At 44.8% G+C, this 15649-nt stretch overlaps 1 protein-coding gene across 3 annotated transcripts in view; it reads left to right on the top strand.

Moving 5' to 3' along the window:
• Positions 1-15308, top strand: part of iqck (IQ motif containing K) — a 48702-nt gene extending 33394 nt beyond the window's left edge. Inside the window, exon 9 of one of the 3 annotated variants that reach the window (XM_022667951.2) lies at positions 13916-15308. In XM_022667951.2, the coding sequence (XP_022523672.1) occupies positions 13916-14643 (728 nt within the window). In that variant the 3' untranslated portion in view covers positions 14644-15308. Of the gene's footprint in view, positions 1-11584; positions 12154-13915 lie in introns of those variants that run through there. The other 2 variants (XM_022667950.2, XM_022667952.2) reach the window with 2 other exon arrangements.
• Positions 15309-15649: the final 341 nt, after the last annotated feature.

Genomic DNA, 15649 nt, shown 5'->3' with positions numbered 1-15649 from the left:
ACGTTACTTTGAAAAAGTAATTAGTTATAGTTATTCGTTACTTCTCCAAAAAAGTAACTGAGTTACTAACGGAGTTACTAGACTATAAAAGTAATTAGTTACCAGTAAAAGTAACTATCGCGTTACTTTTTATTATTCGCCCGTCAAAAAAAAGGAAATCAATTATGCATTTACTATTAGAAAAATAACAAACGAAAATAAACCCAAAATGTTGACAAAAATATAATCTAACAAATTTCAAAAAAATAAAACGAAATTCTCCACACAACCAAAGAAAAATTACTAAAATTTGTAATACTGAAAAAAACGGAAAAAACGTAAGAACGTGTCTTGGGATGAAATTAAACAAACCAAGCCACACTCAAAGGAAATATGTATATATAAACAAAACAAAATAATGGACAAAAACAACAATCTTATGACCGCTAAAATGGTATTAATATAACAGTTTCACCAAAAGAGAATAGAGCTTAGATCGGCCCAAAACGTGTACGTTCTGCCCGAGCCCGACCCAACCCGAACCATGAACTGTCATTATGAGCCCGAGCCCGACCCGATCCGTTTTGTTTTCGGTCTGATTAAATGAGCGAAATATAATCAGAATTATGTTAATTTACACTGTAACATAAAAGTATAGAACTATTATTTAATTTAAATGATTTTTAAGAACAGCTAAACACAGTGCTGCAAGTCAAACGCGGAGGCGTTCACGTGCGCCCAGAGTTACGTGATTACATTTTTCATTTTTATTATAGTTTAATTTTATTTTGTTTTTATTTTTCTGTTAAGTAAGTTTTTAGGGTGGGCTTGCTAGTTTTTATTAGTTTTCACACATCTCATCAGAGAGATCAATCTAATAAACGTGAGAGAGAGAAAGAGAGAGAGAGATTTCTGGTATGAGTTACTCACAGGATTTTCGTATTTTGTGGCTAGCGCGAGCGCTTTACACAAGAACTAACGCCACGGACCACGCGGTGCCGCGCGCTCTGCACAACACCGCCCGCTGTACACCTCCGCTGTACAACAGCGCTTATAAATAAATTAAACACGAAAATTAGGGTATTCTATCAGTAATTTCAGTTCGTTTTAGTTAGTTTTATAAACACAAAATACAGTTCGAGATAGTTGTGTTTTTTCCTTTTAATTACCGTTTTTAGTTAACACAATTACCAATTCAGTTAACACAAATGTTATTTCACTTTCAGTTTTCGCTATTTCGTTAGCTTTAGTGAACAATAATAATTGGTTACTTAGCAACATTGTGATTATCACACCCGAGCTTTTTATAAAATAAAAATAGGAGCCTGATTTCGGGTCGGTCCTCGGGTCAGGTCGGGTTCGGGCAGAGAATCTAAGCTCTAAAAGAGAAAGCAGCAGCACCACAAAAACCGGAGCAGCTAAAAAGAGCTTAACGTCCTTAAATCAGAACTTGGCCTGACCACGGCAATCACTGAATTAATTAGAGCACGCAAATCGTCACAATTGTGCCTCACTTCACCACGCCAAACCACAGGCACAGCGGCCAGAAGCTCAAGTTCACCGGAAAAAGGAGGGGTTAACCAGGGCAAAGCGAAGTTAAAAAAAAAAAGTTCATAGAGCGGCTAAAGTAACATGCAGTAACGGGGTGTCGGAAATGGTAACGGCGTTATAGTTACAGTCATAGTAATTAGTTAGATTACTCGTTACTGAAAAAAAGTAACGGCGTTAGTAACGGCGTTAGTTTTAACGCCGTTACTCCCAACACTGCACAGGAGCAGGAGCAGCAACTGGAGTCGCTATAACTGAAGCAGGAGCAGCAACAGTATTGGCTATCACTGGAGCAGCAGTGGCAACAGGAGTCACTATCACTGGAGCAGTTACTGGAGCCTGTATAAATAAAGCAGGAGCAGCAACAGTATTGGCTATTACTGGAGCAGGAGTGGCAACGTGAGCTACTATCACTGGAGCAGGAGTGGAAATGGGTGCCACTATCACTGAAGCAGGAGGGGAGCCGATATCACTGGAGCAGGAGCGGCAACAGGAGCAGCTAAAACTGGAGCAGGAGCGGCAACAGTAGCCACGATCACTGGAGCATGAGTGACAACAGGAGCCGCTAACACTGGAATAGGAGTGGCAACAGGAGCTGCAACAGGAGCCACTAACACTGCAGCAAGTGAAGCAGGAGTGGCAAAAGGAGTCGCTGTCACTGAAGCAGAAGCGGCATCAGGAATCGCTATTACTGGAGCAGGATCGGCAACAGGAGCCGATATCACAGGAGCAGCAACAGAAACAGAAGTAACTACCAAAAGAGCAGAAGCGGCAACAGGAGCCGCTAAAACTGCAGCAAGCAGCAACAGTGGCCACAATCACTGGAGCATTAGTGGCAACAGGAGCCGCTAACACGGGAGCAGGAGCGGCAACTGGAGCCGCTAACACTGGAGTAGGAGTGGCAACAGGAGCTGTAACAGGAGCCACTAACACTGCAGCAAGTGAAGCAGGAGTGGCAAATGGAGCCGCTAACACTGGAGTAGGAGTGGCAACAGTAGCCGCTAACACTGGGGCAGGAGTGGCAATAGGAGCCGCTAACACTAGAGCAGAAGTGGTAACCGGAGCTACTAACACTGGAGCAGGAGCTGTAACAGCGGCTGTTAACATTGGAGCAGGAGCAGCAACAGTAGCTGCTAAAACTTGAGCAGGAGCGGCAACAGGAGCCACTAACACTGGAGCAGGAGTAGAAACAGCAGCTGCTTTCACTGGAGCAAGAGCGGCAACAGGAGCCGATATCACTGGAGCAGGAATAGAAACAGAGGTAACCATCACTGGAGCAGGAGTGGCAAAAGGAGCCGCTATCACTGGATCAGGAGCGGCAACAGTAGCCGCTATCACAGGAGCAGAAGTGGCCCCAGTAGCCATTAAAACTGGAGTAGGACTGGCAACAGTTGCCGCTATCACTGGAGCAGGAACAGAAACAGGAAACCATCACTGGAGCAGGAGCGGCAACAGTAGCCGCTATCACAGGAGAAGGAGTGGCCCCAGTAGCCATTAAAACTGGAGCAGGAGTGGCAAAAGGAGCCGCTATCACTGAAGCAGAAGCGGCAAAAGCAGCCGCCAACGCTGGACCAGAAGAGGCAACCGTAGCCACTAACACTGGAGCAGGAGCGGCAAAAGTAGCCGTTAACACTGGACCAGAAGCGGTAACAGTAGCCACTAACAATGGAGCAGGAGCGGCAAAAGTAGCTGTTAAAACTTGAGCAGGAGCGGCAACAGGATCTGCTAACACTAGAGCAGGAGCGGCAACAGCAGCTGCTTTCACTGGAGCAAGAGCGACAACAGGAGTCGATTTCACTGGAGCAGGAGCAGAAACAGAACTAACTATAACTGGAGCAGGAGTGGCAACAGTAGCCACTATCACTGGAGCAGTGTTAGCAGCGTTAGTGGCAACAGTGGCCGCTATCACTGGAAGAGGACCATCAACAGTAGCTGTTAAAACTAGAGCAGGAGTGGCACCAGTAGCCACTATCACTGGAGCAGGAGTGGCAACAGGAACCGCTAACACGGGAGCAGGAGCGGCAACAGAGCCTCTAACATTGGAGTAGGAATGGCAACAGGAGCTGTAACAGGAGCCACTAACACTGCAGGAAGAGCAGCAACAGGAGCTGCTATCAGTGTAGCAGGAGCGGCAACAGGAGCCGCTGTCACTGGAGCAGGAGCTGCAACAGGAGCCGATATCACAGAAGCAGCAGCAGAAACAGAAGTAACTACCAAAAGAACAGGAGCGGCAACAGGAGCAGCTAAAACTGGAGCAGGAGCAGTAACAGTAGCCACGATCACTGGAGCATGATTGACAACAGGAGCCGCTAACACGGGAGCAGGAGCCGCAACAGGAGCCGCTAACACTGAAATAGGAGTGGCAATAGGAGCTGTAACAGCATCCACTAACACTGCAGCAAGAGCGGCAACAGGAGCCTCTGTCAGTGGAGCAGAAACGGCAACAGTAGCCGCTAACACTGGAGCAGGAGCAGCAACAGTAGCCGCTAACACTGTAGCAGGAGTGGCAACAGTAGCCACTAACACTGGAGCAGGAGTGGCAACAGGAGTCGCTAACACTGGAGCAGAAGCTGAAGCAGGAGCTAGGAGTGGCAATAGGAGCCTCTAATACTGGAGCAGAAGTGGTAACCAGAGCTGCTATCACTGGAGCTTTACAGCGGCTGCTAACATTGGAGTAGGAGTGGCAACAGGAGCCGCTAACACTGGAGCAGGAGCGACAACAGGAGTCGATATCACTGGAGCAGGAGCAGAAACAGAACTAACTATAACTGGAGCAGGAGTGGCAACAGTAGCCACTATCACTGGAGCAGGGGTGGCAACAGGAGCCGCTAACACTGGAGCAGTGTTAGCAGTGTTAGTGGCAACAGTGGCCGCTATCACTGGAAGAGGACCATCAACGGTAGCCGTTAAAACTAGAGCAGGAGTGGCACCAGTAGCCACTATCACTGGAGCAGGAGTGGCAACAGGAACCGCTAACACGGGAGCAAGAGCGGCAACAGAGCCTCTAACATTGGAGTAGGAATGGCAACAGGAGCTGTAACAGGAGCCACTAACACTGCAGGAAGAGCAGCAACAGGAGCTGCTATCAGTGTAGCAGGAGCGGCAACAGGAGCCGGTGTCACTGGAGCAGGAGCTGCAACAGGAGCCGATATCACAGAAGCAGCAGCAGAAACAGAAGTAACTACCAAAAGAACAGGAGCGGCAACAGGAGCAGCTAAAACTGGAGCAGGAGCAGTAACAGTAGCCACGATCACTGGAGCATGATTGACAACAGGAGCCGCTAACACAGGAGCAGGAGCCGCAACAGGAGCCGCTAACACTGAAATAGGAGTGGCAACAGAAGCTGTAACAGCATCCACTAACACTGCAGCAAGAGCGGCAAAAGGAGCCTCTGTCAGTGGAGAAGAAAGGGCAACAGTAGCCGCTAACACTGGAGCAGGAGCGGCAACAGTAGCCGCTAACACTGGAGCAGGAGTGGCAACAGTAGCCGCTAACACTGGAGCAGGAGTGGCAACAGGAGTCGCTAACACTGGAGCAGAAGCTGAAGCAGGAGCTAGGAGTGGCATTAGGAGCCTCTAATACTGGAGCAGAAGTGGTAACCAGAGCTGCTATCACTGGAGCTTTACAGCGGCTGCTAACATTGGAGTAGGAGTGGCAACAGGAGCCGCTAACACTGGAGCAGGAGCGGCAACAGTAGTCGCTATCACTAGATCAGGATTGGCTACAGTAGCCACTATCTCTGGAGCATTAGTGGCAACAAGAGCCGATAACACTCAAATAGCCGCTAACACTGGAGCAGGAGTGGCAACAGTAACTGCTAACACTGGAGCAGGAGCGGCAACAGTAACCGCTAACACTGGAGCAGGAGTGGCAACAGTAACCGCTAACACTGGAGCAGGTGCGGCAACAGGAGTCACTATTACTGGAGCAGGAGCAGCAACAGGAGCTGCAAACACTGTCGAAGGAGCAGCAACAGGAGTCACTATCACTGAAGCTGGAGCGGCAACAAGAGCAGGCAACACTGAAGCTGGAGCGGCAACAGGAGCCGGCATCACTGAAGCTGGAGCGGCAACAGGAGCAGGCATCACTGGAGCAGGAGCGGCAACAGGAGCCGGCATCACTGAAGCTGGAGTGGCAACAGTAGCAGGCATCACTGGATCAGGCATCACTGGAGCAGGAGCGGCAAAAGGAGCCGGCATCACTGGAGCAGGAGCGGCAACAGGAGCCGCTAACACTGGAGTAGGAGTGGCAACAGTAGCCGCTAACACTGGAGCAGGAGCGGCAACAGTAGCCGCTAACACTGGAGCAGGAGTGGCAACAGGAGCCGCTAACACTGGAGTAGGAGTGGTAACAATAGCCGCTAACACTGGAGCAGGAGCGGCAACAGGAGCCGCTAACACTGGAGCAGGAGCGGCAACAGGAGCCGCTAACACTGGAGTAGGAGTGGCAACAGTAGCCGATAACACTGGAGCAGGAGTGGCAACAGGAGCCGCTAACACTGGAGTAAGAGTGGCAACAGTAACCGCTAACACTGGAGCAGGTGCGGCAACAGGAGTCACTATTACTGGAGCAGGAGCAGCAACAGGAGCTGCAAACACTGTAGAAGGAGCAGCAACAGGAGTCACTATCACTGAAGCTGGAGCGGCAACAAGAGCAGGCATCACTGAAGCTGGAGCGGCAACAGGAGCAGGCATCACTGGAGCAGGAGCGGCAACAGGAGCCGGCATCACTGAAGCTGGAGTGGCAACAGTAGCAGGCATCACTGGATCAGGCATCACTGGAGCAGGAGCGGCAAAAGGAGCCGGCATCACTGGAGCAGGAGTGGCAACAGTAGCCGCTAACACTGGAGCAGGAGCGGCAACAGGAGCCGCTAACACTGGAGCAGGAGTGGCAACAGTAGCCGATAACACTGGAGCAGGAGTGGCAACAGGATCCGCTAACACTGGAGTATGAGTGGCAACAGTAGCCGCTAACACTGGAGCAGGAGCGGCAACAGTAGCCGCTAACACTGGAGTAGGAGTGGCAACAGTAGCCGTAGGAGTGGCAACAGTAGCCGCTAACACTGGAGCAGGAGCGGCAACAGGAGCCGCTAACACTGGAGTAGGAGTGGCAACAGTAGCCGATAACACTGGAGCAGGAGTGGCAACAGGAGCCGCTAACACTGGAGTAGGAGTGGCAACAGTAGGCGCTAACACTGGAGCAGGAGCGGCAACAGGAGCCGCTAACACTGGAGCAGGAGCGGCAACAGGAGCCGCTAACACTGGAGTAGGAGTGGCAACAGGAGCCGCTAACACTGGAGCAGGAGCGGCAACAGTAGCCGCTAACACTGGAGCAGGAGCGGCAACAGTAGCCGCTAACAGTGGAGTAGGAGTGGCAACAGGAGCCGCTAACACTGGAGTAGGAGTGGCAACAGTAGCCGCTAACACTGGAGCAGGAGCGGCAACAGGAGCCGCTAACACTGGAGCAGCAGTGGCAACAGGAGCCGCTAACACTGGAGTAGGAGCGGCAACAGTAGCCGGTAACACTGGAGCAGGAGCGGCAACAGTAGCCGCTAACACTGGAGTTGGAGCGGCAACAGTAGCCGCTAACACTGGAGCAGGAGTGGCAACAGGAGCCGCTAAGACTGGAGTAGGAGCGGCAACAGTAGCCGCTAACACTGGAGCAGCAGTGGCAACAGGAGCCGCTAACACTGGAGTAGGAGTGGCAACAGGAGCCGTTAACACTGGAGCAGGAGCGGCAACAGGAGCCGCTAACACTGGAGCAGGAGCGGCAACAGGAGCCGCTAACACTGGAGCAGGAGTGGCAACAGGAGCCGCTAACACTGGAGTAGGAGTGGCAACAGGAGCCGTTAACACTGGAGCAGGAGTGGCAACAGTAGCCGCTAACACTGGAGTAGGAGTGGCAACAGTAGCCGCTAACACTGGAGTAGGAGTGGCAACAGGAGCCGCTAACACTGGAGTAGGAGTGGCAACAGTAGGCGCTAACACTGGAGTAGGAGTGGCAACAGTAGCCGCTAACACTGGAGTAGGAGTGGCAACAGGAGCCGCTAACACTGGAGTAGGAGTGGCAACAGTAGCCGCTAACACTGGAGCAGGAGCGGCAACAGTAGCCGCTAACACTGGAGTAGGAGTGGCAACAGTAGCCGCTAACACTGGAGCAGGAGCGGCAACAGGAGCCGCTAAAACTGGAGCAGGAGTGGCAACAGGAGCCGCTAACACTGGAGCAGGAGTGGCAACAGGAGCGGCCATCGTGACAAGGGACAGGATAAGGACATGACAGGGAGCTTGAGTTATTTTTACACATGCAGTTGAGCAACAGTAGAGCTGAAGAAATTTTTTGCTTTATTTTTTTTTTTTATATCTTTTTATAAATATTTGACGTGGTGACGAATATGTGGCACACATTTTGAGCAACCACAAGATAATTGAAATGTTGTTGTTTGTATTTTTAATGCATATTACAATTTACCAGAGACTGTAAAAAAAGATGGATGCCGTGTCGCCGTTCCCATTCATTCAATGAAAATAAAGCCAAAATCTTCCTCCATGTTGCCGATCCTGAAACCTGAGTCTGCGCAGTAGAGACCAGAGGAGGGCGAAAGACTGTGGAGAGACAGCCTACTCATTTAAATAACCCCGCCCCTGAGGGCTGCCTCGCGTCACAGACTGCAGCGCGGAGCGGAGCTGATGGTCTGTTATTGGTCCCACCCATAACCAGCTCTTTTACAATAACCACACCTTTTTTTAATAGAACTGAATAACGTTTTTAAAAATTCGAAAAAGACTAATTTTGTGGGGATATAAAAATTTGACAATATAAGCTGAGGTTACGCTAGCTGTTGCATTTAAATCAGGGGTCTCAAACTCAATTTACCCGGGGGCCGCTGGAGGTAGAGTCTGGGTGAGGCTGGGCCGCATCAGGTTTTCCAAAAGAAAAGCTCTTACAAAAACATTCCAATGTTATCAAATGTCTTTATTTTTTAACACAAAATAAGATGAAAAAATAAATTAACAATTCATAAGAAAAAAATAAAAATCAGTAAAAAATAAATTAAATGAAAATAATAATTATAATAATAATTATAATAATAATAAGAAGAAGAATAAGAAGAATAACACTGAAGAAACCACATATAGTTGCTGACTAGAGAAATGTAATTATTATTATTCAGATTTTTTATTTTTTATATATTTTATATTTATATAATTTATATTTATATATTATTTTTTATTTTTTTATTATTCTTTCTCTTCACTGCAGGCTTTGAAAAAGACATGTTTGGGGCTGTATAATATATATAATTCCACTTGGTGTCGCTGTCGCGTTGAAGTTGAGCCGATGAGTCTTTTCTGCTTCTTTTTCTGTCCTGTGGAACAGCAACTTCCGGGTTCAGACAGCGCGTGAAGCGGGAGCAGCCGCGGGAATTGCGCATGCGCCGCGTGCATATAATCACAAATTCAAACTCGCGGGCCGCGCTAACATTAAACTTTCATATTAAGGCGGGGCCACAAACTATCGTCCCGCGGGCCGCGAGTTTGAGACCCCTGATTTAAATAAAGGAGGTAGAATTACAGTATATTAGAAAAAAACCTGATTGAAAGTTGTCTGTTTTGCCATTGAAACCTATGGAGATGGGTGGAGTTACACAGCTTTCTGCAGCCGAACAGCAGGGGGCGCCCGACCTGTGGTGGCTTCACTTTTGAGAGACGATGCTCTGTCCAGCTATATACAGTCTATTCATTATACTCTCGATGTACTGTAATGTGAAAAAAATATTATTCAGTTCAGTAATTACTTTTTGTTTTTCATTAAAGCTAAAATCATTATCTCCTATACAAGTACAACTGATTTCATAGGCAACAAGCCAGCACATAATCATTTAACTAATAAAAAATAAAATAAACCTATTAAAGAACCTTACATGTTTGCAAAGGATCCCCTAATTATAATCTTTATTCTTTTTATTCATGAAAATATCAACAGAAATTAAGAAACGTGGGACTTTTTTATTCAAAGTTTCGATTGGTTATCCATCAGTGTTTCGGATAAAGCCAGGCGGACACTGTGCGATTTTTTTAATCGGATGCGTTCTGGAGAGCTCAAACTGCACGTTTGAATCGTTTGTCGTGTATGAACAACGCCTGCGATTCATCTGCACACACTGTACGGTCCGACTGACCTGCTGCGACGGGGGAGCTTACACTGCACGTCTAAACGCAGCCTGTAGGCGGAGCTTTCTTTGCGTACAAACTCTCGCTTCAACACAACGCCTTGCAAAAGAAAGCGCTTAGCTTTACTTATTTGTGCCCTGTTGTGCGCTGTAGTCCACGGAAGAGACGTACATGGACTCGCAGGTGGCTGAGGCGACGTGGACTCTACGGGTTGTCCGTTTTACAGAAGGAGAGCGCATAGAAAAATGACTGCGCGTCAGGCTGCGAAAGAAACACCAGCAGCTTAAATAAAATAAAATAATTTTATTTTTTATTCTGTTTATTGTTTATGTAAAAACTGGTTTTGAAACACTGAATATTAAACAAGCAATCAGTTATTCACACTGAATAGGGACCCTCATTTACAGTGCCGCTGAGCATTAACAGTTTAAAAGGGATTTAAAAAATATATAAAAAATAGAAATAAAAACTGACATTTATTATAGACGAATAAAATATATACGTAAAAAAGGAAAAATAGGACCTTTTAAAAAGATCATAAAAATTGACATAAAAGGTAAAAAATGTATATCTTATGAAGATATATATTTAATGATTTGATTAATAAAAGAAGAAAAATAATTAAAATGAATAAATAAAAAATATAAAATATAAACTCATTAAAAATTCGTTTAAAATAACCCAGGCTTTCTGCAGATTAATCAAAGTTTCAGTTAGTTCCAGTTTCAAATCATGAAAACAGCTCACCAAAACCTCAAACTATTCTTTATATTTGACAATATTTACTTACAGGTCCTTTGCTTGTACTTACAGGCCCTTACTTATTTTTATTCAACTGAACTGAGTTTCTGTAGCCTCGCTCTGAATTCAGCTCCGCGCTGCGAAAGAGAGCGAGAGAGAGGCGCAGCGCATTTTTTCTGATTTATCTTGATTAATTATCAGTACATTTATTAGCTTTAGTAAGTTTAATAGCACTAATTTTACTACACTTCTCCGACCTTATTTATTAAAACGTTTATTTTAGAAGACAGAGGTTATTCTGCGCGCAATGCCGTGCGCAATGCCACGCGCTGGGCTAAGCTGGCTTTGCGTGGCTAATATTCTGGAGCACTGGACGAGATTTTAATTAATAAATTAACATATTTATAATTTTAATAAATTTGCCCTGGCGAAAAGAAACGAATAATAAAATATAGCTTTATATTTCTGTGCATGTTTTAAGTTTTATATAATTGACGGGCAGCATCAGAGGCTGACAATGTGCTTTATTTTTCAGATATAATAGCAAAGTGAAATAAAATAAATTTATGTTTGTCAAAGATATTTTCTCTTTTAATTTTTCTTTTCAAAAACTCCAGCTATTGACTGAGAATAAGCATCTGTTGAAATTCTTAAACAGCAGAATGCCTGTGTCTGCTATATTAAGCTATAAGTCTGTGTACCGAACATAAATATAAATCCTTATATCTGACAGAAATAAATATGACTAATAATTATATATAGTTACTGTGCAGATTTTTGGGAAAACAGGTCGTGACGTTAAGAAATCGGCCAGCAAAACAGCTCACACTGAGACAAGAGACCAAAATTTCTGGCATGTCAGAAATCCCTGGTCGCGTCCGACTGCTCATTCGCAGCTCGTATGGGCAATTAATCGGACATCGCTTCCCCTCTCACACTGCACGACAAACGACGCACGATCAAGCTAAAATTCGGCCCGATCATGAAATTCAGTCGCATCCGACCAGATCGGGCTTAAAATCGGGCTAAAATCGCACAGTGTCCGCCTGGCTTAAGAGCATTTTCTAAATTCCTTAATTTATATAATACATTATATCTTAGTTTTGCATGACTGTCTTTAATAACATGATTCATTTCTCTTGCAGTTGGGTCACAGTTGACAGAATTTGTTGATGACTCTGATCAACACGATCAGCCCGGTGTTTCAATTCATGTTGTGTCTCCAACCCCATTCAACACACCTGCACCACAGAGTACCCTGGATGTTCCTGTCATCCCTCATCTGCTCACTCTGGAGGCACACACTAACATACCATACCATACAAACAGCCTTTACCCAACACTGCCTCTCACAAACACAGGATTACCCAGGGCTGATGAAGATGTACATCAGGAGCTGGGAGAGTTCAGTGCTTACTCTCATGTTAACCCCTGCCACAATGACAAATAAAGGTTTTATCCCGTTAAGTGTAAGAAGATGCACAACTATTCCTTGTTAACATAACTTTTCTCTGTAACCAGCACATAACCATTTTGGGCCAGTTTCATGAACAAGATTTCTTATTCAGAATGATGTAAAACCCTGGATTAAGACTATTCCCAGTCTGGAAAACTGGCCCTTTATGTACAAAGAATTGTCTGATGTGTCTGTTTGAGGTACCTTTTTATTAGAAACTGAAACTAAACCTTCATTATAAATCAGCGTTATTAACAACTCAGTCCTCTACTCTCCTTCTTTAAAGCCACTGCACAGCAGAGTTTAGCAGATATATTCTATACCTAGACAGGTGATTGGTGAACCTCTGACCATATTTGCTTTATGTGAATTAGTTGCAGAGACATGTGAGACATGTTGTTGCCATTAACTTCTACATTTGTTTTTCATTAAATAGTAAATATTAAAAAACTTATCATATGTGCATGATATGTGCTTTATGCTCTGCTACAGAGATTCTTAATCAGGGTGTTGTAACCCCCAAAGGGGTCCTGAGGAAATCCCTGGGGTTGAGAGTGTTGCTAATTATTAAAGCCTTCTCTGCCAAATGTGTGAAATTAGGTCCTTTCATTATCCAAAGTTGTCCTTTCACATTCTGAATTTCACCACTGTATTTGACTGCTTGAGGTATGCACATTAATATTAAAAAAATAGCTTTTTAGAAGTTAGATTTGGACATTTTTGCTTGAATCAGAGTGCTGGTGTTTTTTGTTTGTTTTGTTTTATTGTCTCCAAGTCTGATATTGGTATAAATAAAAATATTTTGAACCCTAAAAGAGAGCTTGTTCTAACAAAATATGATTCTATGAACACAACAACTGTTTTGAAAAACCATAAATAAGAATTATCCATGCTGCACAATCCTAAGCTTTCAGTGTTGGCCAGGGGTCTCAAACTCATTTTTGCCGAGGGCCACATTGGCATATTGGCTGTCCTCTGAGGGCCAGATGTAACTTATAAATATAAGAAAATGTAACCAGATGTAATACAAAATGAATGTAATTACTCCTTAATGTTAAATAACTCTAAATATACTATTTATTCAATCAAATATTACAGTTGCATGGAAAAATGGTTGCTTGTTGCTCTATTAACATAAATCCTTTTAATTTATAAGTTATATTAACTTTGATCAAAACGTTTGATACTGAAATAAGGCTTAATAAATATAAAATCAAAAATTGTGAGCTGTGACAGATTTAGCATTTCCTCAGATTTAGCAGTTCCTCATCCAACCACTAGTCGGAGCTGCAGCTGCAGCACCACAAGCCCGCAGTGTTTGCTTAGTCAGAGCTGCAGCCCAGCCACGGGCTACAGGGCTCAGCTGAGCCAGTCTGGAGCGTTTTTAAAAATTTGTAAGTTCTTCTGTGTATGAAATAAAATAACCCCACTAACCGGATAATACAGCTCTCTACAGTTCATCTTTCAGCCCAAGCAGCTAACAGCAGCAGTTTAGAGCAGCCGTCACGGAGGCACTGCTCGGATTACATTATAAACAGGTCAGTTAGCGCGCTGCTAAACTCATGATGTTTATAACTACGGAGTTTAGTGGACACACCACGGCTGCAAGGTTAGACTGTTGAAGGCTACTGAAGACTACTAAAGCAGGCAACGCAGCGTAAGCAAAAAAAAAAACAAAAACCACACACACACACACACCAAAATACAAGTTAAGATAAAATATGAAAACGAACATAATAAAGCATAAATAATTAAATTGAATTGCGGGCCAGATGTATGTTTATTTTGTTAACCCGTGAGGGGCCGTATGAAACCGCGTCGCGGGCCGCATGTGGCCCGCGGGCCGCTACTTTGAGACCCCTGGTGTTGGCCATACACCAAAATTGGAGGAAAGTCCTGTATGATATTGTTAATTTCTGCTAACCCTCCTGTGAGACCTTCTTGTTTTAGCACTAAGCTAATAGAAGCACACTGTCCATTTAAAATTACAATTTGAAATTTGATTTGCTGTCATGATCAGGCAGGACACGCGGATGCTCACGTCCAGTGCAGCATACCGGACACTCTGGACCCCCTGCTGTACGCCTACTGTCCCAACAGGTCCACCTCGGACACTATCGCTGCTGCCCTCAACAACTCCCTCTCCCACCTGGAAAACAAAGACTTCTACATCAGGATGCTCTTTGCGGACTACAGTTCTGTTTTTACACGGTCATTCACCACAAACTCACAAACAAACTGTCTGTACTCGGCCTGCACCCCACCCTTTGCAGCTGGCTGTTGGATTTTCTGACTGGCAGGCCTCAGTCTGTCAGGATTGGAGAAAGGACTTCAGCCAGTATCACCACCTACACAGGCACCCCACAGGGATGCGTCCTCAGCCCTATCCTCTACACCCTGTTCACCTATGACTGTGTCGCTTCCCATAAGGACAAACATCTGTACTTCCTGAGGAGGCGGAGGAAGTTCGGGATGTCTCCCAAGATACTCTGCAACCTCTACAGCTGTGTCATTGAGAGCCTTTTGACCAACTGTATCACCGTGTGGTACGGCAACACTACTGTGATGAACCGTACACGCCTGCAGAGAGTGGTAAAGACTGCAGAGAAGATCATCAGGACTCTACTGCCCTCTCTGCAGAACATCTACCACGATAGAGTCCTCAGGAGAGCTGCATCCTCTACCCACCCCCAGCATGGACTGTTGACTCTTCTGCCTTCAGGCCGGAAGTATAGTAGTGTGAAATGAAAAACCACCAGGCTAAAGAACAGGTTCTTCCCCACTGCTACCAGACTCCTGAACCTACCTCAGAAATAACCCTGCACATTACTCTCTACACATTTACATGTCAAGGACATTTCTCAGAGGCACATGATCACTTTACTGCAATTTTATAATTGCACTACTGAATTTTTTGCACTTTTTTCATATTCCACTGCTGTAGATAACATACGGATTTGTAAATAATATCCATAACACTTAACTGTTTTTATGTATATATTTCCATTCTGGATGTAAATTAACACCAATTAAATATTTATATTTAGTAAGTTTATTTCTTTCTTTATTGTATATTTTCTACTTTTATGTTTAAGAGGCATACTTGGTGAGGAGCAAAGAAAGAATTTCATTGTACGAGGAAACTTGTTTCTTACTGTGCACATGACAATAAACTCTTTGAATCTTGAATCTAATGGCAGCTGTTGACATTCTTATGCTGGATTTGGCCACTGCAAGACTACATCATGCTAAAGCAGCTACAACCTGACTCTGTTTAGAAGCTATTGCTTTCGTTATCCTGAAAGAGACTGCTGATTGGCAGTTAGTATATATATATATATATATTGGGCTGTCTGCATGGTTTTGATCTTGTGTTCGATGTTTTTATACCTTGCCTCTGTGTGTTGCACGTGTTTTCGGGGATAAAAATGAAAAATCAATAAAAAGAAGCTTTAAGCTTTTATATTTTTTTCTGACTGTCCTGTAAATGATACAAACATTCCAAAACAATTTACAAGCATTATTCCTGGATCCAGGCACCTCTTGTTCTTCTCAGTGTGACAGGGTTGCACTTATTAGCTAATAGTAGACATTATTTCAATTCCAATATCTCAATCTAACAACAAAAAATACACTTGCTTGTGAGAGGGCTGAGGATACACCAAGGAAAGATGAGGTGCTTGAGTGAAGGAGTGCAGGGGCCCCGCATTGAACAATACTTTGAACAGAATTGTTTGAGTCAGTCAGCTGAAGT

The sequence above is a fragment of the Astyanax mexicanus genome, chromosome 19 (genome assembly GCF_023375975.1).
Source record: "Astyanax mexicanus isolate ESR-SI-001 chromosome 19, AstMex3_surface, whole genome shotgun sequence".
NCBI lineage: Eukaryota > Metazoa > Chordata > Actinopteri > Characiformes > Acestrorhamphidae > Astyanax > Astyanax mexicanus.
The sequence above is the reverse complement of the archived record's forward strand: the minus strand, read 5'-3'. Positions and strand labels throughout refer to the sequence as shown.